This window comes from Montipora foliosa, chromosome 1, assembly GCF_036669935.1.
Source record: "Montipora foliosa isolate CH-2021 chromosome 1, ASM3666993v2, whole genome shotgun sequence".
Lineage (NCBI taxonomy): Eukaryota > Metazoa > Cnidaria > Anthozoa > Scleractinia > Acroporidae > Montipora > Montipora foliosa.
This window is the reverse complement of record NC_090869.1, coordinates 64,653,357-64,675,339: the sequence shown is the minus strand read 5'-3', so window position 1 is coordinate 64,675,339 and position 21,983 is coordinate 64,653,357. Positions and strand designations below refer to the sequence as shown.

Here is a 21,983-nt window from a genome sequence, read left to right as displayed (position 1 = left end):
ACGACTACGAGTACGAGATTTTCTCATAGACAACAGTGAGTGTGCGCAAACCAGCGGGTCGTGTCGTACCTCATTGAAAGTGCTTCAGGATTGGCCAAAAGAACAATAGAACGAACAAAGATAACAATGGATTTAGCACAGAAAACAATAGAAAGTACTACACTATACAGCCAATGAAATATAGTGGTCAACAACAGGTGCAACCCTACCCAAACAAGCGTCATTTTGGCGGGAAAAACGTGACATCGTACGAGGTTTTGGAAAAATGTCGTTATGTCAAAACAAGTCAACAACACGGTAGTAGTTTTGGCATTTTTCAAACAGGAAAAGGCTCAGTTACCAGCAATAACAATATCTGAGGAACCTATGCTGCTAACAAAGAGGAAGATTAATCGTACGGGTTATAAAATTTCCAAGTATTTTTGCTAAAAGCAGGCAGTCAAATCTTGTGCTCGTTCTCGTCCTCGTACCAGAGTCTAAAGGTCCCTAACGTGGTATTGCAAAGACTAAAGCGACGTGTTTCCAACAGTGTTAGTTATATGTGTATCCGACATTGTTAGAGGCGTTCTTATAACAATGTTACGACGTGTTCTTCTAACAAGGTTACAAGTAGTAGCCGGGACTTTATTGCGCTTATGGGGTTTGGAATTTTGTGTTATTTGTCAAAGTTCATGCAAGCTTTGTTCTAATTCCAGATTTAAATTAAACATTCGTTATTAAAAATGTTTCGGGTGATGTTATTCTCGCTTTTTTTCTCTACAGTTCGCAAACACTACCTTAATTCGCACTGTGAATTTAATCCAGACCGACGCAAATATTGGCCGTATTTATACAAGAGGACATCTAAGACGTCTGAGACATCTTACGACTAGTGTAAATACGGGAAATAAGGTGGACTCATTAAACGTTAGCCGAATTAAACGTTTCAAGGTAGCGATGCGTCTAAATGACGCACTTAACAGAAGTCTTAGTCGTCTCAGACGTCTACGCCGTCTAGTATAAAGACGAGACGCAATAAACCGGGACGCACTTAGCATTGAAGGGCACACAGTCTCTTCAAGTTGGTGAATCCCAGTCTCTTTTAAAGAAAATCCTGAAGTTGATTTCTAGCCGTCGAAGTTAAGAGTTTCCCGTATTTATATTAGTAGCACTTACGGCCAGACGTTTAATGCGTCTTGGCGTCCTAGACGTCCTCTAGTGTAAATACGGGGAATGTGGGGCGGATCATTCATTACCTTATAATTTCAGGGCTCTTCAGCACTGTTTTATTCTTCACAATGTGAAAAGTCACGAAAGTCCTAAAACACAATGGTATATTAGTTGAGTATTTGTGTAATCGCCAAGGCATTTTTCAACGGGGCAACTGTCCGCTGAGTTGAAGGCATAGGTATCCAATATCGCACGGACTTCCCTTGAACTAAGGGTACAATGAATGTGGTGCCTTGCTTAGCCAACTACAAATGGTAGTGATGTAAAGTCCTCTCGGACAAGGACGGAAAGTACATACACTGCTCTCAAAAGTGGGGAACGTGTTAGCCTTTGGAGCGTGCGAGCAGCGAAAACGGCGGACACGTTCCCAGGTGATTGATTCCTCCAGTTACGCTTGTACAAAACAAGCTTGCCGGTGTGACTTCTGAGGTCTTAAGCTTTACAGCTGAGGTAAGGTGCTCTATTAAATAGAGAGGCAGCAAGCAGAGAAACAACAAAGTCAACTCATAATGGTGAAATGATAGAGACTCGCGGCTCTTACTGCTTCCCTGGATGGGTAAGAAATGCAAGCAGTAAGAACTTGCACGGCTACGAGGTACTCCAACCCCCGAGGTTAAATGAGGATTAATGTAATATCTGCGACACATAATCAATTGCTTGCCACAAATAGGAAACAAACCTTCTTTCTTACACTTGGCGTATTGCAAGGAAATCCAGTAAATGGTCATTTGATTGTGGCAGTAATCGGAATAATTTAGCATTCATAACAAATGTTAACTTTAAGGATACAACAAATACTTTTTGCAGGACCATTCCTGAACTTTTTGCCAAGAAGTCACGTATAAATACTTACGAGTTTGTTTCGTCTTCGAGTGCTAAATGCTTGATGAAAGCTTTTCCTTCAGTTATGGACTCAAGCATCCTACATAGATTCAATATAAACAAAAAAGCGCAATTTAAGTGTAGTTTTAAGATATGTAAAATTAAAACCATACAAATTGTTTTTGCCGTGATAATCTGAATGAGCAATTCATGAATGACCCAAAGCTCCTCGGTCAGCTGTGGAGACGAGTGAAAAATTGAGGTTGCGGAAAAACAATGGGCGTCTGTGCTCACGAGAATTCTGTCTCTTTCACCGCTATCTGAGAGCCTGACTTTTGAGTCCGAGAAAGCGTCTGCAAGAGAGTCGCGATTGGGACTCTGATTGGCTGAGAATGAGAATTGAGAGTTCTAAGCCATTCAAAAAGCGTACATCTCTACATCTACATGTTCCAGCACTCGGCAAAGTCCCTTTTTGACTTATGGCTATTTCTGCTTAGGTGGCCTCATAAACCACAAATCTTTTCAGAGACGTCACTTCCAAGCCGGCCACTTCTGCTGGAGGGAACAGGCAGGATAGCCCCAACACCGAGGACTTCATCCCTACTCTTCTCGTGAATAGTGTGTGGGTTTTTTAACGTCCCACTGGGAACTTATGAACATAGAGAAGATAATTGTGAGACGGCGCCCACGGTTTATAGTCCTTAGTCTTGGAAACTACACTTAACTGAATCTTTCTAAGATCAAAGATATTAAATTCAGTGGTACAGTGAGTAAAAGACTAATGCTTTCATACCCGACAAACTCCTGTCTTTTTCTTGTTATCTCCATTGGTTTAATGCCTGTCTTTAGAATAACTGCATCGGCATCTTGTAAAAGATATATCTTAACAAATACAAAGAGGCCTGCGTCAATTTTTCATAAGTAAAATGGTCTAATTAATATTGATAAAGATTGATAAAGATCATAATATTTGACAAATTTGGATGGGATCAATGGCAAGGACATCTTCAAACAACTAGCTGGACCAGCTTCCTATCAAAAAGCGTGAAATATCAGAAAGCTGTGTCGTTTATCATCCCATTTCTCGCCTGTAATTCCCGTGCCCACCCGGTAGATGATGTTCTTCCGTCTTTCTGCCCATAGAGAGTCAGTCGCATCCCGTTGACAAGTCAAGTTTATAATCTCGCATCTCACCAACCCTACGTTGGGGCTTCCTCATGATAGTATTTGAATTACGATCGACCCACGTTTTTCGAATTGGGGTTAACTTTATTTATTTATTTATTTATTTATTTATTTATTTATTTATGTATTTATTTTAGTCACCCATGCATGTACAATGCAAATAATTATAGTTATAGAATAAGCACTAAGATATAAGATATTGAAGCAGTGACAAGAAAGCCTAAAGAAGCTGAAAGCTTGTACGAGTAGTCTTCCCTGGACTAAAATTTAATGACTAAGTGCTTAGCTTTAAATACATGGCGAGCAGGCGTTGTGCGCTCTAAAATATAAGAAAAAAATTGTCTTTCACTGAGATGGTTTTTCAGATTTTTTTTTTTAATAGATACAGAAGGACAGCTAACTATTGTGACTGGTAGAGAATTCCAGACTATAGGTCCTTGATAAAGGATACTGAATTTTTTAATATTAGTTCTACAGTAATGTAATTTATACTGAAAGGCAGTTCGAGTATTGTATTGATGAAATTGACCACCAGTCGTGGAAAAGCACATAACCATGCTCAAAATGAACCGTTACGAAAACTATCCTCGGCAAATGTTTTAACAAAAGCTGTGATCCTGTCTCAGTCATCTCACAGAGCAAAGTGACACATCTATCTTTTTCTTATGACTTCAAGGAAGATAATAATAGAAGGCGTCTTCTCATGACATCTTGCCAGCGACGATCAAGTCGATATCATGAAAGACTTCAGAGAACCGTATAATTAAAGCTGTTCACGTTAAGGCCGATTTGAAAGGTTTCAACGTTTGCTTTAACTTGCGTTCAACACTCTGTTCAACCAAATGTTGGGTACGCTTGAGCAGGTCGTTCAATTTCTTTTGTTATAAAAAATGTTGGATGGGGTTAAAGCTGTTTAATTAAACAACTCGTTCAACATTTGAGGGATACATGCGTGCTTACATGTGGCCGTAAATCTGGACGGAAGAGTCTGGTTTCTTGTTCCTAGTTCCTCGCAATCAAAGTTGGTGCGATGTTGGAACCATTTGAATGGCCTCCGCACAACGTTTGCTTTTGCTTCCAACATCTGCCCAACATCCGTTCAACGATGTTGAAGGCATGGTAAAGCAAAAGTTGAAACCGTTTAAATCATTGGGCCTTTGTTGTTTCCTTGTACAGTAGTTGAGTATTAATGTAACAATATGATCGTTTTCGATTTGAACTAACATTATGCCAATGGGGTTCCTGGTATCGCGAATAAAAGAAAAACGCTTATACCAGAGTAATACTTACCTCCACAGTGGCGGAGTCGGTTGATATCTTCACACCATCTGATGCAATGACTTGTAATGTGAACTTCGAGCCTTTCTTTTTAGCAAGTGAGCAGGCAACCCTCACGTGACCAGAGTCTGGCTCCACATGAAACATTTCTACACCATCGCCCCCAACGACGTGATGTGAAATAATAGAGTTGGAATCAGAGTCATCATCGAAAGCCTGACGAGAAAAATTCATACGTCATTGATTGAATCTTAGGAAGCTACCCAGGGATGAGTAAGGTGAACTCAACCGCTTCGTCATCTGAGAGACTGATATGAATGCAAGCCGACGGGCATCCCCTTAAAGCTGCCCCTCTCTAGCTATATTCTGTCAATCCCCGCTTCGGTCGCATTCCACTTCCTTAACTCTAACAGAGCTCCGTTTAGATCTCATTCGCAATATATTTATTGGAGTGTCTTGTCCACATGCAACGATGATGATGACGATACTGGTGACGTAATGCCAAGAACAGAGACCAAAGATTTGAATTCCTTCTAGGTCAAGTAGTGATTCTGACCTGATTGCCCTCACATACAGGGTAGATGAGATTACCTTTACTGTAGTCACAAGTGAATAATAGGTTGATTCTTTGTAGACACCTGTTGATGATTAAATTCAAGGCGAAATTAGCCCAGTAGTCAACGTCATTGTTTCTCATGATTTTTTGCCTTATCGTTGTATATGGTTACTGTTGTTTATAATATGTTAAAATTTAGATTACCGCAGTTATGTACTTTACTTAAGACGGCTCAAACAAGTTTCGGGTTTTCAGAACCACCTTAAAAGTTTTCATTATTGGAGGTGGTTATGAATCAGCTCCAAAAATAAAAATTGGGGGTCACCGTGTTAGTGTTTAAGATGTACGCATTTAAAGACAAAAAAAGGGTGTCTTTGTATGGCTGTTTTGTTGCTATGTTGACTTCATATGTCACATCAATAAGTTTGTGTTGTTAAGAAGATAATTATTAGTGTTTCATATGGTACCATAACATTGCCGTTACGTGAAACAGTTAGGTAGATTCAATCCTTCCAAATAGTACAGCTTATTAAAAGTATTGACACTGTTTTCGGCCCCCTTAATTAAGCAGCAACGAAAGGAAAGTCTGAAAAACTTCAGGCTTGAACTGAAATGGTGCACTGGCTCCAGTTGTTGAAGGTCGGATAACTTTTTCCATTTGTAGATAAGCCACTATCCGTCAGTTTCAACCTCTGCAAAGATTTCAGCAGTTGCCCTCGTAGCTGCGGTGAATATGTACACTCAGGAGCCCATGAGTAGGAGCTTGCCTCTCCAATACAAGCCCTATGAGTCAACCTTTGCTCGTATCTTTCTATTTTTAGAACGCCACGAGTTCTTCGGCCCTGCACACACTGTTTAGAATGGCCAATCAGAATAAAGTTATTGTGGAACAAAGACAAAAATAGCAAAAACAATGTATGCAAATTGTGCAAATTGATGTAAATTGTTGTAAATGTGAGTTTCTTGTTAAAGGATTAGTTCTAAAAATAGAAAGATACGCGCAAAAGTTGACTCAAGGATATAACGCATTAGGAGGCTCCTAGTCATGGGCTCCTGGTACACTCTAAGGCACATCTAGTAAAAAGGCGCGTAAGAAAATCTTGGTCAACGTTTAACGTCGAATAGATTTTATACTCTGGATAGTGACTTAGCCACTGGATAAAGTTATCACGCCTTTGAACTCGTGGAACTACTGGGGCCAGCTTCCAGTTTACTCAGTTGGGTAGAGTAATTCACCGTATCCCGTTCAAGGCTAATTTTTTAGGCTTTCGATTCTGTTCATAATTGACCTCTTTAGCTTGTACATTTTGTTTCCCATTTCAAACCACGTCATGGGGATTTTCCTTTTGTTTTTTCATACGTTATGCATGCATACGTATGCACGTGCATAAGACGACATTTGAAAGAAACTGCTCCTATAGTAACATCACGTGGCGGAAAATAGGAAAGCAAAAAGTGCAAGCTAAAGAGGTCAATTGTGATATCACAATCCTAAAATGCAGGCATGCTTCTTTCTGAAGTTCAAATATACGTCTTTCATATAAAGTTTCTTCAAGTGTTTGTTAATTTTTTTTGCTGTTATTGTGGTTTATGTGTCGTGCCAAATGTGACAATACTGTCGCCACTGCAAGTAAAGTACAGTGACGTAAAGAACGTTATTATGTGCCGTGGATGATGACGAAGATGATGACGATGACGCTGATGATGATAGTATCTAAGTGTCAACCGTATTTAGCGATTGAGTACTAATTGGTGACACCGCTGGGCAGAAATAAATTCAACTCATATCAAATCGTAGGTTGGTTTTTGAGGAGAGGGAAAAACCGGAATACCCGGACAAAAACCCCTCGGAGCAGGGGCCCGTTTCTCCAAAGTCCCAAAAAATTTTCGGGACCAAAAAGCCATTTGTGAAACTGTCAACCGCTTGTTTTGGAAAGCCGCGGGTCTTTTAACATGTTTTCAAGGTAACAAAAAGCAAGATGACTGTGAAGTTTGACGACTTAATTCCTCTCCGTTCTTGTTGAGCTACAGAGGGAACTATGATACCCGAAAGTGTCCTGTAAAGTTTCGAGACTTTCGAGAAACGGGACCCGGAGTAGAGAACCACAGAACAAGTCTGGGTGGGAGTCGAACCGGGGCCACATTTGTAGAAGGCGAGCGCTCTCACCACTGCGCCTATCTCTGTTCCCAAATGGAAATCAAGAAAAAGAAATAGATAGAGATCAAGATAGTTTATTAAAAACGATTGCATTGCATCACATAAACTGTTGAATGCATGAAAATAAATCACACAAACTTACAAATTCCTTAATTAATACAATGAATATAATATATGTGAAAGGAGGAATCGACAAATTAATAAATCACCATGCAATGAAATCTTTGAAATTACTCATTGAAAATTCTACAATATTACGACTTGCTGTTAAATCGACGATTCGTCCCGGGGATAAAAGACTGTCTACAACGATTCGATTAAAGATAGGTTATATTAACCTTTCCCGAGTATTGTATGATAGTAGCCTCGATGTTTGCAGTGGGAGGAAATAGGTTAGCGAGTTTGTATTGGACAGAGGAAATGAACCACATCAGCCTCTCATTCCCATTGCAATTGGTATTGGCGAGCAGATGCTTGCCGGCCTTGATGTGACCATTTGTAAAGTAAAGTAAAGTAAAGTAGACCTCATTTAACGTCGATAACTCGTAACAGTAACTTTTAATCACTGACAAACCTGAGGTCGACGGCGCGCTCATTTTACTCCCCCCTCTCCATCAGTGCTCCGTTTTACGGGTATTTAAAGCTACTAGCTACACGGAAAGGAAAGGAGTCGAAACAAGGATGCGAGATCCGGGAATCGAACTCAGGACCTCTTGCACCAAGGCCGCGCATTAACCGACTGTGCCATCCTTGCTCCTTGCTCCTTGTAACATAATCACATTCCTCTAGTAGTTATTTACAAACATCTTACCTCCTATGTATGATGAGGGTGATATCACCGGAGGATGCTCGTTTGTGTTGGTAATGCTTACAGTAACGAATCCAACGTCAGCTCGGGGATGTGGTCCATTGTCTTGTGCTTTGATGACAAGCTAAAAGGAAATAGACACTGTGGATATGCTCATTCATTCCTCTCATTCATTCGTTTAATTTGTTCCGTCGAGGCATTGCTGTGCTGAACTAACGCAAGATTCAAATAAGTCTAGTGAAGAACAGCAGTAGTGCGGCATTCGAAACGATTCAACTTACAAACTATAATAACTTTTTTTTGGGATTATTTTCATTTCAAAATTATTTGAATCTTGGCACGACAGGATTAAATTCGACTTTTGAAACCACCGCCACCGCTACAGAGTGTTTTCGTTCATGTGACCAGCAGCCATATTTGCATACCAAAACAAAAGGAAGAATTTTCATAAGAATAGAGTTTAATTCCCAAAAGAATATTTCACTCCTCCAACATGGCCGCCGTGACTTCGTGTGAAAACACTCGAAAGTCGCGCCACTGTCGGATCGAATATTCAAGTCTGCCTCCTCTTCAAAGCGAGTCTAGGTGTGACGGTTTTGTGATGGCCTAATTTTCATAAGAAAAACTTTGCTTTTGGACTCGCACTGAAGAGAAGGCAGACATGAACTCGGAAATGGCCTATTCATTTGATTTCCGCATGCTAATTAACTAGTCCATGCGTCCTTGTTTCAATTATTCGTGCAAATTTTGGACGTTGAACAATACTGTTGAGCAGAACTAGGCTTGACGATCCGATGATTGAATTGACAACAATTAATTGACAGCTGTTACTATTTTCTTAAAATTAATCAATTAATTTAACTATCACTTACCAAGTACTCATTAACTTCAGATTCCCTATCGAATTGCCCGCGGGTAGTTATGACGCCAGTCACGTTATCTATAATGAACTTGTTGGCCCCACCTTCCACTATGTGATACGTGATGTTCCCATTAGCAGCTGAATCAGCATCTGTTGCATTTAACTGAGCAACAAACGAACCAGGAACAGTTTCCTAAAGTGAGAGAAAAACTTGCGACTGTCCATTTATTACGCGCATTTTCTGTGGAATCCGTCTTACAACACTGTCCAACGAACAAGCCAGGTTGCAATACTTGGGACCCCTTCTCCTTACAAAAAGTGTGCAGGATTTTTTCTAATCTGTTGGCTTATCCTGAGTAAAAAGGCGATTTTCACATTTCGGTTGCGCGCCAAATGAGGCAAAGGCAATATTAGAAAGTGTAAGGGGAGGGAACCGTTCTTCTTTGTTTCTCTCTCCCCATATTTTTTTGCGCTTCCAGAATTCGAAAAGTGGGAACCGCGTGGAAAAGCATGCTAAGCGCAGTCTACTAATCCGTTAAGGAAGTGGAAAGAGAGGGGATGAAGTGTACTTTTAGTATCATTTGTTTCTTAAGCTTCTACTTGTTGCCTTTCGTTAGATACCCATAACCCAGAAGTGTCGACCTCTGACACTTGGCCTTGGCCCATCAGTTTAATGCATTGATCTAAGTTTAGAATGGTCGTTATCTGACTTTTTAACTGCGTGATGCAGTTCTGCTGTAGTCAAAGACCCACATTTCCATTGGTTAGAGCATTCGACTAGATCGCGGAGGATTTTGGTTTCAAATCCCATCTGGAACTTGGATTTTTTCCGAGCTTCCAATTGATGCAATTTCAAAACATACATCATTCTCACATTGCTCTCTAAGGTAGAATACGGGTCTCGAAAAAATGTGGCCAATCATATTGGGCCTGATTACCACAAAGTCTGTGATTGGTCTTCAACCGAGTAGCCGCACGAGAGATAACTCGTGCTTAAGGACGGTGCCTGCTATTGTTATTGCGCATACGTTCTGCGCATCTCGAGATAGTCGGGTTTCCTATGGGTGGTGCTTACTAATACGGGGATATTTTTGCGCGGTTTAAAACTATGCGAAGAGAGAACAACTTAGTAAGTGCTCTTGTTATCCAAAAAGAAACTTGGGGGTAACCACGCATTTTTCAGAGATAATTAAGCTTCAATTTGGAAAAGAACGCCATATATTGCTTTGTATTTTAAAGCTTTCTACAAATATTATTGATTAATTATCTTTGAAAAATGCGTGGTTACCCCCAATTTTCTTGTTGGGTTTCAATAACACCTGTTAACATCTGCTTTTCCCGCATGTTCATAAACCGCGCAAAAAATACCTTTTAATTAGTAGGCATTGTCCTCAATGCAAAACCATGGATCGCTCAAGGACCAAAACACCGCCACGTTTTTTTTTTTTTTTTTTTCGCATTGCAGCTCGAGACTTCTGGGCTTTGGACTGCTGCTTTTCAAAATAAAAAGCTATAAAAAACTGGGGAATATTGTACCAAATTAAGAAAAGAGAAAAAGGAACAACTGATTTAGTCATTGTAATTACCACTGATGATGATCAGCACAAATGTCACCTGTTGTATCAAAATGTGTCCTCTTTCGAGCACACGCCCTCTTCAATCAAAATGTCTGCATTTCGTTTGGATGGTGTACATGCACGCAAGAAAAGAATTTGAATTGTAAGTGAAAGTGGTTATCGATACTTCTTGTAATTTAAAGGTGTTTGGAACACACAGCACTTTGTGCTAATGCAGAGCGATTTACCTTAAAAACAACAAGTTAAACATGTTTATTTTTCTCACCTCGTCAATGGAAACTCGAGCGGTCCTGGGATTTATTACCGGTGAATTATCGTTGATATCTATTACGTTTACTGTGATACTAATGGAAGTTCGGAGTCTAGGCTCTCCCAAATCTGAAGCTGATATGTTTAGCACATATTGTGAGGCGGTCTCATAATCGAGCGACCTGGACAGCGACAATGCTCCGGTTTGATTATTCAGAGCAAAGAAACCTGAAAGGAAACAAATAAAACTGCAGGTGAGTGCTTCGTAATGAATAGCTCTCAATTTTCCGGTTGATGATGACGGTGATAATTAATCTAATTCCCAAATCTCCCACAGTCACTTTTTCAGTACGAGACAAACTGAGATCTGGGTAAGAGATTAGGTGACAATGACAATATAATAACAACAATACTACTACTACTACTACTACTACTACTACTACTACTACTACTACTACTACTACTACTACTACTACTACTACTACTACTACTACTACTACTACTATTGTGAAAAGCAACTGAGCAATTAATCTGTGGTAATGTGCATACATGCATACATACTTAATTGACCACTCCCCATTGGGGCTTTTCAGGGCCAATGAAACACGATCGCGACAGAAAATAACATTCAACAACAACTGTTAAGAATCCCAACTGGCCGGACGCAAACCAGTTGGCTATTTACAAGTGCAGCTGAGAAGTTAAACCAGGGACTATAACAGGAAAAAATTCAACGAGTGGTCAGAACTTGTCTTGAACCTGGGATCCCGGATCTCAAGGCAAGCGCCCTAACCACTGGGCCACACTGCCTCAAGACAACTTAAAGAGTTCAGTTCCGGTTGCGGTCCGTAGCTCAAAAACGCCTCTCGCTCAGGCTCCCTATTAACGCCGGGAACACATACTGAGAGTTGAAAAGACACATTAAAGAACAACCCTCTTAATGGTTTGTCTCTCTATAGTGCTTCTTAACTCACTCTGTTCATTGCCACTAACGATCTCGTAAACCACCTTTCCGTTTTCCCCGATATCTATGTCAGTTGCTACGGCGGCGTAAATAACGGTTCTCACAGACGCATCTTCTCTGACGGTGACAGATCCTGGGCTTTGGAAGTGTGGACTGTTATCATTGACGTCGAGGACATCGACTACAACCTAACCAATCAGAAAGCAAAGATCAACGCCATAACCTTTTGGTTCAATCAGACGGGAACAACTTAATTAAAAAGACTCTGTGACATCTACATCTACAAGTCAGTTCCAGCACTCGGCAAAGTTCCTTTTTGACTTATGGATGTTTCGTCTTGGGTGGCCTCATACAAAATAAGCCTTTTTAGAGACATCACTGCCAAGCCGGCCACTTCAGATGGAGAGAACAGGATAGCCCCAACACCGGGGACTCCATCCCCCACTCTTCTCGAATAGTGTGTGGGTTCTTAAACGTCCAACAGGGAACTTATGAACATAGAAGATATTTGTGAGACGGGGCCTACGGTTTATAGTCCTTCTCCGAAAAGACTTGAAATTCTAACCATTAGCAGATGAAATTACAAAGGCAGCATTTCCTCCTCAGTTATTTTAGGCCCTGAGTGTTGATCCGGCCGAGAGGTTCGAACCCGCGACCTCCCGCATGATTAAGGTGTTCATAGCTAGTAGGCTAACCTAAGTCTTATGTTATTTTACCTCACCTCTACATATAATCATTCCAAATAAACTGTGAATAAATGAGCAAATAACCTTTTTAAGCACGTCAGTGATGAAGTAATAAGTGTTCCGAATCGATTTCTGGAGTCACAAAAAACAGGGGGTGCATTTTAGTACAAATAATCTACTTCCACCTTAAATTGGTCAACGCCAATCAGCCCATTATGACTCAAACACACTGACACTTAAATAAGCTAATTATCTCACCTCACCAAATACTGGTAGATGCGCAAAAGAGGAGTAAATGAAACATTTATAGTCTTCGTCCACCTCCATATTGGTGAATAACAAACCAGAATAAAAAATCTTTAATCATTAAGCTAAGTGTATGTCGAGTTATGATGCCCTAAGAATTGATGTTCGACTGTGCCCTCGATCAAATCTTGCGTTTTCGTCGTTCACTTATTCAAAACGATAAGACAATTGTGGTAACTAGAAAAATCGAAATCACGGTCACTGTTTAATGCCACAAAGCAAAAATAACTTGCCGTTGCAAATCCCCTGTTTATTCCACTGCTTTGAAGCTCCACAACCAAGATAACCCGAGGCTTTTCTTCCCTGTTCAAACCTTGATCGCCAAGCCTGAGCTCCTTCGCAGCTTGGTCGATAACAAACGTTTTTCCGTCAGAACCTGGTAGAATGCTGAACACTGGGTTTGATAGGTTGAAATATTTCTGAACAAGCTGAAAAAAACACCCAAAAATAGTTCATGCTGAAAACGTTTAAAAATATCCGCGTCCAAACCAGGCTGAGACTCTCAATAGTGATGAAGATAACAGTGGAACCTCGGTATAATGGACGAAATTATTGACCCTACTCATATCAAAAGAAATGGACCTACGATACAATGATGCCCCTATGAAAAGAAAGTGTTTTGGCAAGTCCTTAAGCCAGGGGTCCACTGTTTGATTATGATGATGATAATGAGAGACTCGTCCATAGAGATTGTCCATATAAATTATCAGCCACAGAGAGATGTTCTGTGTGTGGAGGACAAGTAATTATCAACATACCTCCAGGTCAAAGACTGAAATATTGGCCTCATTCTCTATCACCGATGCCTTAAATGTCTGATTTGGTTTGCTGCCAACGTGAACTATAACCAGAGCAATAGCCGGAAAAGTTCGTGGTAACAAGGTCAGAGGTGTGGCCTAAATACGAAAGAAATGGCTTTGATGAAACACGTTACGACATTGTGGCGCGTATTTTGTCAAGACATTTTCTACCTGCTAGTACTCCAAGGCGACCATGGAGTTTATTAATTTTAACGTACGAAAGATTGTGAAATGCAGAAAATTATACCTTTTACATTTCATAACTAGGGAATCAATAACAATATCTTAATAATTTACAAAAATTATTTCTTTATTTGTTTATTTGTTTGTTTATGATATAAACTTGTTTGCAACATTCGTAGTCTTTCAAAAATTTAGGAGTGCTTATTTATTCCAAATTGCACGAGAAAAATCAAATGATTACTTATTAATAATAAACGTGAAAAACAATTTCGAAATAGCTCATCATAATTATTCAGCGGCAACGCACGCGCATCCCGTATCACCAATCCAAGTTTTGCGCCATCCAAGGCTATCTGTGAGTTTCTTTAACCATTGACCAATCCAAATGCTTGGTTTGTTTTTTAATAGCTTTTTTCACCGAATTATTTCTTTACTGCGCCGTGTTTCATAAAACTTCATTTCTATTAGCCAATCATATTGGAGAAAAATTTAACGACTTACCATTGCAATTGGGTAATAGGTTCCTCGTGTGACGTTTTTGTTGACGGAAATTGACCCTGTGAAATTGTTTATTATAAAATTGTCATCTGGATCACTGGCTGCAAGATAAAAAGATAACATTCATTGCCCTGACGCAAATTTTAGGAGGAAATAGTCTTACCCAGAATAAATCAAAAAGAAAGCACGACATTACAGACCTGGATAAATTGAGTATGAAAAATGGTCAAGATCTTTGTCCCTAGCTTGTACCTTTGCGATCTCGAGTCCTTTCTAATAAAAAAAAAGGAGTAATGGTCAACACTCAGGACTCTAAATCCAGAGATCCGAGTTCAAGCCTCGGTAGAATCTAATTATTTCGACAGGAGGCAGCCTGACCGGGAGGTGGGTGAGGGCGCTTGGTTTGAGATTCGCATCTGACGTCACGGAGGCCATGTTGGTGGAAAGAACAATAGCGAAAAATCTTATGGGAATTTGACTTTATTATTTTGCAAAACTTAAGCCACATTTTTCTATTGTTTTGGCACCAACATGACCGTCTTATCACGTGAGTGCAATAAAAAAAAAGGTGATTTTCACGTGACGTCATCGCCGCCATGTTGGTGGACGAAAACAAAAGATCTCTCATTAGCTCCTTTTGTTTGTCCACCTGCAATTGTACAATACATCATTGTTATCTGCGTCTCTAGAGATTGGCTGCAAACCACCTATTTTCGTCCTGATTTATAGCTGAAGTTGTTCCTGATTAAACTGCTCAGCTTCGCTTGTCAATAGCCTCCTGTCAGTTGAGATTCCTAAAAGAAGTTCTTATTGTATCTCTAATATTTGTTTCGTTGACCCTGGAATGCCCACTTGGGGATTGATCAATCAGCACAGAAACCCACAAACCCAGAAATGTCAATCTCTTTCATTTGGCCTTGGCCAATCAGTTTACTGTATTATTTAAATTTTAGAATACCCATCCCGCCAAATTACGGCCAATCAGATTGAGCTTCGTGACCACAACGCCTCTGATTGGTTTCCAACAAGTAGCCGCACGATGGATGGCCCTTGCTTCATGCAAAATCATAGATCGTTCAAGGAACACAATACTGCCACGAGCTTTTTCCCCTGAAAAATCTGGCAATAGTAAGATCATACCGAAAATTAATGGGCCGCATTCGATAGCAGAGCGAGCCTTCTGGGTTACGGAAATCTGCATCTTTTTTTAATGATTACAAAAATCGTTCCATCTTTTACTAAATGATAGAAATCGACAACATGACAAGAATACGACAGAATCTACAGGGCTACTGCGGGAGGGTGTAAATTTCGTGTAGGAAACAAGACTTTGCACTTGCCTTAAGAGGATCCTCCGTGACTAACACTTCGTACACATTTTGCAGAAATGAGAGCTCAAACTCGTCCACATTAAATACTGTTATTGTAACAATTGTCCAGTTTTGAAGACCGAAACCGTATTTATCCTAAAAAGAAATCAACAATTTTATCTGCAAGTAGATAAATTAATTAATTAATTACGATACCATCGATTTTTTAATAGGACATCGCGATCACGTTCAGTTTCGATGAAATAAATAGAGGAGGATATTACATGGCCGCGCGGGAAAACGAATTTTATCTTCGAGTGCTGCAAGTATCTCTCACGAGTGAGCGAAGCGAACGAGTGAGCGAAGTGAACGAGTGAGAGATACTTTCAGCACGAGAAGATAAAATTCGTATCCCCAAGCGACCATGTAATGTTCTGTTTATTATATAGATATTTGATGAAATGTCTAGATTTAAAACAACTTGTTTTATTCAGTTTCGAAATGATGAAAAAGTGGTCGCCAACCGCTAAAACACGCATGTTGTGTAACATAAAACAAGATATGAAAGTTATGAAAAAGAAATCATGACAATGTCAAATTTTGCAATAAAAATGTTAATGTAGTAGAGAAGAATTTTATTAAAGCACAAAAGTATCTTACAATGAAGAGAAAGCTCGCGTTTTATTGGCTAATCGTGTTGGTTACCATGACAACACCTATATCCTCACATGTGAAAGATAAAAATGATATGTTCACTGCGCGCGGTAAAGATATGATTTTTTAGTAAAAGGAGAAATCCTGGTATTTCATCAATATCTATATAATAAAATGCGTTATGTAAAATCATTTTGTTTCATTTTCCTAATCCGACATCCCCTTTTAATGGCGATAGAATAGAGAAACATATAATAAAGCAAACCTTTCCTGCTTTACATTGTTTTTGTTTTGTTTTGTTTTTCGTTGAAGATGGCGACCAAACGGCGTATTATTTACTTATTGACTGCGTGGGAGGGCCGGACGGGAAAATATTTGGCCCGAGGTCATGGTGTACGGACCGAGCGCAGCAAGGTCCGTGTTCCGTGACCGAGGGCCAAATATTTTCCTGTCCGACCCGACCTAAGCTCAGTCAATAAGCATTTTATCATATGGGCTCTTTACACTATTCATGAGCACTCAGAATATGAAGTTTGAACAAAACAAGTAACAAAAATTTGCACAGAAAATTTATCTGAAATGTTGTTTGCATTTAATTTTCTGGCTGTAAATAACTTGGATGTTAAAAAGCGACGAAATCCTCTAAAATTGCATCGCGCTGAGCAGTATGTGCTCCTAGCAGGGCCGTGCGGCTTTTTCCGGCCCTGGCGCCCGTTTCTCGAAACTCCCGAAACCTTTTCGGGCCCGAAAAGCCATTTGTGAATATGCCAGCTGCTTGCTTTGGAAAGCCGATCTTTTAACATGTTTTCAAGATAACTAAAAGAAACACGTTTGTGAAGTTTGACAACTTAAATCCGTTCCGTTCTTGAAATAAAAAGGGAATTGTGACACCCGAAAATGGCCCGAAAAGTTTCGGGACTTTCGAGAAACGGGCCCCTGCTCGCGCTAATGCGTACGGCCCTCATACGGGCATTTTCCCAATAGTTATACAATGAAAGCGCGCGCCGGGCCGTACGGGCCATATGATAATGTAGATGACGTACCCTTTTACTTTGTTCTTAATTTCTTTGTTGAGCACATACAGTCAGTAATGTACAAAGCTTTGCGTTCGTCTCATGGAAAATGTATTGTTGTAGCAAGCTTTGAATGAACAGCCACAATCTAAAAGTATTCTATACATTCTTCCCTTAATACTCACCGTAGCTGTAACGTTCAGGTGATATATTTTATTTGCACTCTCAAAATCCAGTGGTTTCTCTAGTATTATGTTCCCGACATTCGACAAGCTGAAGATTGAAAATGTTTCATTCTGCAAAGATAACAAGGTTTTCACATGAAAGTGATCGCGCAATGCAAAAACACCCACGAGTTAATTACACTGAGCATAATGCAAAATTTCAAAGGCACATTTTCGGGGCTATACCTCACTCGAGTTAGTTCAATTACTCTAACTCCTCGGGTGTGGATACAACACTGATTTCTTATCTTCTTGTCAACCGCACATGACAAGCCATAGTTTAGCCTTCGTGCTAATTGACGTTTGCTCGATTTATTTCATTAATTAAAAGGAACCTTTGCTCTTTAAAGCAACAGTTGCTAGCAAAAAGGAAAAAATACATAAGCTTTTAGGAAAAGGGGAATGACGTGGGTGCCAGCTAGTCATACAAATATCAAAGCAAGCAAGCAAACTGACATTGATCATCATCCTGTCTTGCGGTCTCAGTCTTGACGCTGGAGTACGAGGAAACTCTTCTGACCGGAGCTTGTTAACTGCACCTGCTCAGAACCGAAACCACTTATGCAAAATCATATTCATTCCCATTGTTTGGCAATCGATGGGAACAAATTCTTTTGTATAAAGAACTAGAGACAGCAGCCTCTCCAATGTTTTTATGCAGCTAACATTGGCCACTACCCCACTCTCTTTCTTTCCCATTCAAGTGACCTTTCACTTGGAATAGTTCATGCCAGCTGTGAGACATATTAATAGGAAGAAAGATTTAACTCGTTGACATATAAGCGACTTTAAGGTTAGAGTTTGATTTTCGATATAAGCATGTGCATTTGTAAAAACCCGATATCCAAACCGTACGCGAGTGTTCAGAACAGGTAACTCGTCCTAATGTTAAACCACTCCAATTTCTGCATGGATATTCTTACTGTATTTCCCCCAACAATGTCAAATCTGACTTCATTGTTGCCTTGTCCATAAATTCCTGCTGCAGTGTCTTTATCAATGACTGACAAAGAAAACACCTCTGTTTTAACTTCGGTTGCCTGTAGATTAAAGAAGTGTATTAAGGCAAAAAAAAACGGAAGGGAAGATCTGGGAGCGACTTGTAAATTATTTTAATTAAAAGATAGACAATAACTATTCACACGGGTCAAGTCAAGTCAACAAAGAAAACTGCACTTAAACCTAGTATACAACCTGTGCTTTTAAGCGTGTGAACGCTGGATTACGAGGGCCTCACGAACTACAACGGCGAAGTCAACCAATTTTGTAACAGTTTCCATAAGAAGTATGCATGATTCAACTACTACAAGATATAACTGAAATATCCGGGAATCGAGTCGAGAGGAACGGGTCTCAAACTAAAAAACGGAAAAGTGATAGCGACGTTCATAGGACCTTTAAAAAGTTTTCGCAATTTGTTTCACGGTCCAATGTTGGCAAGATTCTCCTTATAATTATTCCCGCCAAGGAAACTCCTAATATGGGCAGTAAACAGTTCGACTGACCAATCACATTACTGCATTTCAAATAACGTCAAACCGAAAATTTCCAGAAAGTTCCAGTGAGAAATGACCTTCTTTGCATCCGCCTTCGCTACGCCAATGAAACTCGCGCTCGTTTGTTTTTGTTCGATAAGCCAATTAAATGTTTGGCATTTTTGTTTACGTTATGTTTTTACGTCTATTTTTCAAGGTCACATGAAAGTTACTTTAAATACCCATAAATTAAGAGCACTAGTCGGCTTCCATTGATACCAGCCTCGTAGTTAAAGGAAATACTGACGTTAAATAAGGTGACTTTACCTTTAAAGCATCGAAAAGTGCACAGAGTTGTAAACTCAAACAACTTCAATACGCAATATAACGTAAGCACTACCGCAGTCAGTGGTACTTAAAACTGCCCAGTAAAATAACATTTAATAAACGGAACTAAACAAATTACAAGGCAGCCAGTCACCCTTCCTCACCTCAGAAACGTTAGCATGATAGGGCAAGTGTAAAAACTCTGGGAAATTGTCATTGAAATCGTTAACTTGTACAAAAACGTGTACTGAGGGGGAGCACTGAAAGAGAGAAAATAATTGAAAGCGTTTGTCACTCGATGGGTTATTATTCTAATATTAGTTCTGTGTCATACTGCGTGGTTATTTGAAGGCCGACATCTTTAATGAACAGTTAATGTGTGAAACCTCCTATCCTAAACCCCCCCCCCCCCCCCTGCACCCTCCTTCCCCAAAATATTGTTAATTCAAGTAGCCTTTGGCATCCCATCTGACAAATGCAGGTCACTTCAGTCACTAGTTTGCTGCGCCGATAGCACTTCGCACAATGCACAAAACATGCATAATTAGATATCATTATGCACATAAATGCATTTAACTGAACCCAAATTGAAGGGGGCAACCATTTACGAAATCAAGCGGAATTCGGAATCAGGGTCGTGGTCAGGGCGGAATTACCACCGAAGATATCGTATACAAATCCCGATGTCTCTACACAAAGCGACAGGCCAAGTAGTCACGATAGTTTCAACACGTTTTTACCCCGAGTTGAAGCGAGTTCGTTTCACTGACGTGTAATATAGACGGCGTATATCTCAATGCTGTGAGTTATTTGATTATTGAATGTCATCTTACCGAAATACCCTGGCATCCATACGGTCCAACCATAAATTGTAACGGCGAGGTTCCAACAATCTGTAAGAGAGTTTTGTAATAGAGGGCCTTAGTTTAGAATTCAGTGTTTTTTAGAGTAAAACGGAAAACGACAGGATGCTACTCGTTATAAAAAGCATAAAAATCTTCTTATTCTAAATTGTCTATCACTTTTTATATGTAAAAAAAACTCAATAATGCACGCATTTTGATTGGTTCTCAACTGTGTTCTATGAGAGGACAGACAGCTGAGGTCATCATCAAAACTTTTAATTCTCTATTCAAACAAATAGATTCTATGTTGCTGTGCGTGTGTTCAGTAATACATCACAGAAGACGTAAAATGTGGTAAGAACATCAGTGACACACTTGGCTGAAATATTTTTGTTCTTACCACATTTTGACGTCATCTGTGATCTATCACTGAACAGACGCGCAAAAAAACTGGCCGGAAATATCTGAAGATAACAGGCAAGTTCCTTTTATTTTTGACAAACCAAAACTTGAACCGGGGGTTTACGGTTTACCGTATAGAAAGAGACCAGTTAACACGGACAGCTAAGTATTTATAAGTTTTCTCAGTCACTATTGAAAAGCAGTAATAGTTGACTATCACAGCGCAAGTCGCTGGTTGCGGTCTCGTTAACGGTAGTGAGAGGCCTTCACTAACGACGTTGAAGGCTAAACAGGAATAGTTTGATGACGAGAAAAGAATAGATCTGCACACCGTGCACGTGCGTTTTAATACACTATACTTTATTTCTCATTTGTCTTCGCAATCATCCCTTGAGGCTGTATAAAACGATGTGAACACTCCACGCTATTTGTTTCACTTTTCTTTCTTAAAGTCGCTGCCGTCGTTTAGACCGTTTTCATTCCAGGACGATTGGAACACATTTTAAAGTTGAAATGATTTGCATCACATGAAAATATTGTCCCATCAACGAAAAAACAAAGTTCTAGTTCTTTTTCGAACATTTCCGTCATTTACTTAGGACGCTGAAACTCAAATTCGTTTTTCACTGCCTTCAAGCACTGTGCGGGCAGAATGGGTGAATTTGTTGATTTCGGTTTTTGGTATTGCATAACATGCGGAGTCAAACACAAATTTGTCCAATCAAAAGTAAAAGCAAAACCAACTGCAGCACACTCGCTGGCTTTTTTCGCGTAGCTATGGCATGCTAGGTTTATCTGCATTGCGTTATGATTAGCTCATTCGACTGTTTTTATCCGGCTGTCGTGACTGACCCAAGCCATTCACTTAAACTTAAGCATTACGACTTATGGTTACGGTATCCTTTAATTAAAGGCTTGGATATACCTCTGCGTCCAGAGTTCTTTTTGCAGTTATGACCCCAGTTGTGCTATTTATCTGGAACCAATCTGCATCGGAACCCGTCAGAGAATACCCGCTAATTAACCCAAGGCAGTCTGCATTGGTTATGTAAGTCCCTAAAAATTGAACAAGTAAAGTACAATCAATTAAGTCATCGCGAATGACCTTCACTTAAAATTGACTTTGAACCAAAAGCCTACAACCATTTTAATCGTACTTCTGGCAACTGGATCCCCTAGAAGACGCTACTTAATGCTAAAACTTTCTTTTCAATAAATAACTGTGCATGCAATCGCAAATAATAGCTAATTTAGGCAACAACGGACGAATGAGCTTCCAAATGGCCAATAAAAATAGAAATTATGCCCATAATTTGTCCCACCGCTGGTCAAGCAGATGACGGCTAACCTGGCAGCACTGTTTCGTTGACAGACACGTACAACAGGGGTGGTAGGCATGCACCTAAACAAAGAATTTCCAAGACAAGACAAAGGTAATTAGTAACTAAAATTGCGAAACAAATAATTTAAAAATAACTACTAACTATATTTAATCTGTAACCCAAAGAACTTGTACCATGCCTCAGTGACAGTAGATTTGCCGAGAAACGGAAACGTAGCGCAAATCTAAAGTGGTGAGAAATTGAGGGATT

General features: G+C 39.8%; 2 protein-coding genes across 2 annotated transcripts in view; both read right to left on the bottom strand.

The window, feature by feature from the left end:
• Window positions 1–14,373, bottom strand: part of LOC138004824 (protocadherin-11 X-linked-like) — a 19,606-nt gene extending 5,233 nt beyond the window's left edge. Inside the window, exons 1-13 of the mRNA XM_068851177.1 lie at window positions 14,342–14,373; window positions 14,145–14,242; window positions 13,419–13,556; window positions 12,894–13,088; window positions 11,679–11,856; window positions 10,721–10,932; window positions 8,889–9,071; window positions 8,020–8,140; window positions 5,086–5,132; window positions 4,507–4,710; window positions 2,825–2,913; window positions 2,063–2,131; window positions 1,236–1,298 (exon numbers count right to left, since the gene is read on the bottom strand). Of these exons, the coding sequence (XP_068707278.1) occupies window positions 1,236–1,298; window positions 2,063–2,131; window positions 2,825–2,913; window positions 4,507–4,710; window positions 5,086–5,132; window positions 8,020–8,140; window positions 8,889–9,071; window positions 10,721–10,932; window positions 11,679–11,856; window positions 12,894–13,088; window positions 13,419–13,556; window positions 14,145–14,147 (1,502 nt within the window). The 5' untranslated portion in view covers window positions 14,148–14,242; window positions 14,342–14,373. The remainder of the gene's footprint in view (window positions 1–1,235; window positions 1,299–2,062; window positions 2,132–2,824; window positions 2,914–4,506; window positions 4,711–5,085; window positions 5,133–8,019; window positions 8,141–8,888; window positions 9,072–10,720; window positions 10,933–11,678; window positions 11,857–12,893; window positions 13,089–13,418; window positions 13,557–14,144; window positions 14,243–14,341) is intronic.
• Window positions 14,334–21,983, bottom strand: part of LOC137972535 (cadherin-11-like) — a 13,895-nt gene continuing 6,245 nt past the window's right edge. The window contains exons 2-9 of the mRNA XM_068819287.1: window positions 21,740–21,793; window positions 21,317–21,447; window positions 19,978–20,037; window positions 19,309–19,404; window positions 18,266–18,382; window positions 17,304–17,414; window positions 15,482–15,607; window positions 14,334–14,414 (exon numbers count right to left, since the gene is read on the bottom strand). Of these exons, the coding sequence (XP_068675388.1) occupies window positions 14,334–14,414; window positions 15,482–15,607; window positions 17,304–17,414; window positions 18,266–18,382; window positions 19,309–19,404; window positions 19,978–20,037; window positions 21,317–21,447; window positions 21,740–21,793 (776 nt within the window). The remainder of the gene's footprint in view (window positions 14,415–15,481; window positions 15,608–17,303; window positions 17,415–18,265; window positions 18,383–19,308; window positions 19,405–19,977; window positions 20,038–21,316; window positions 21,448–21,739; window positions 21,794–21,983) is intronic.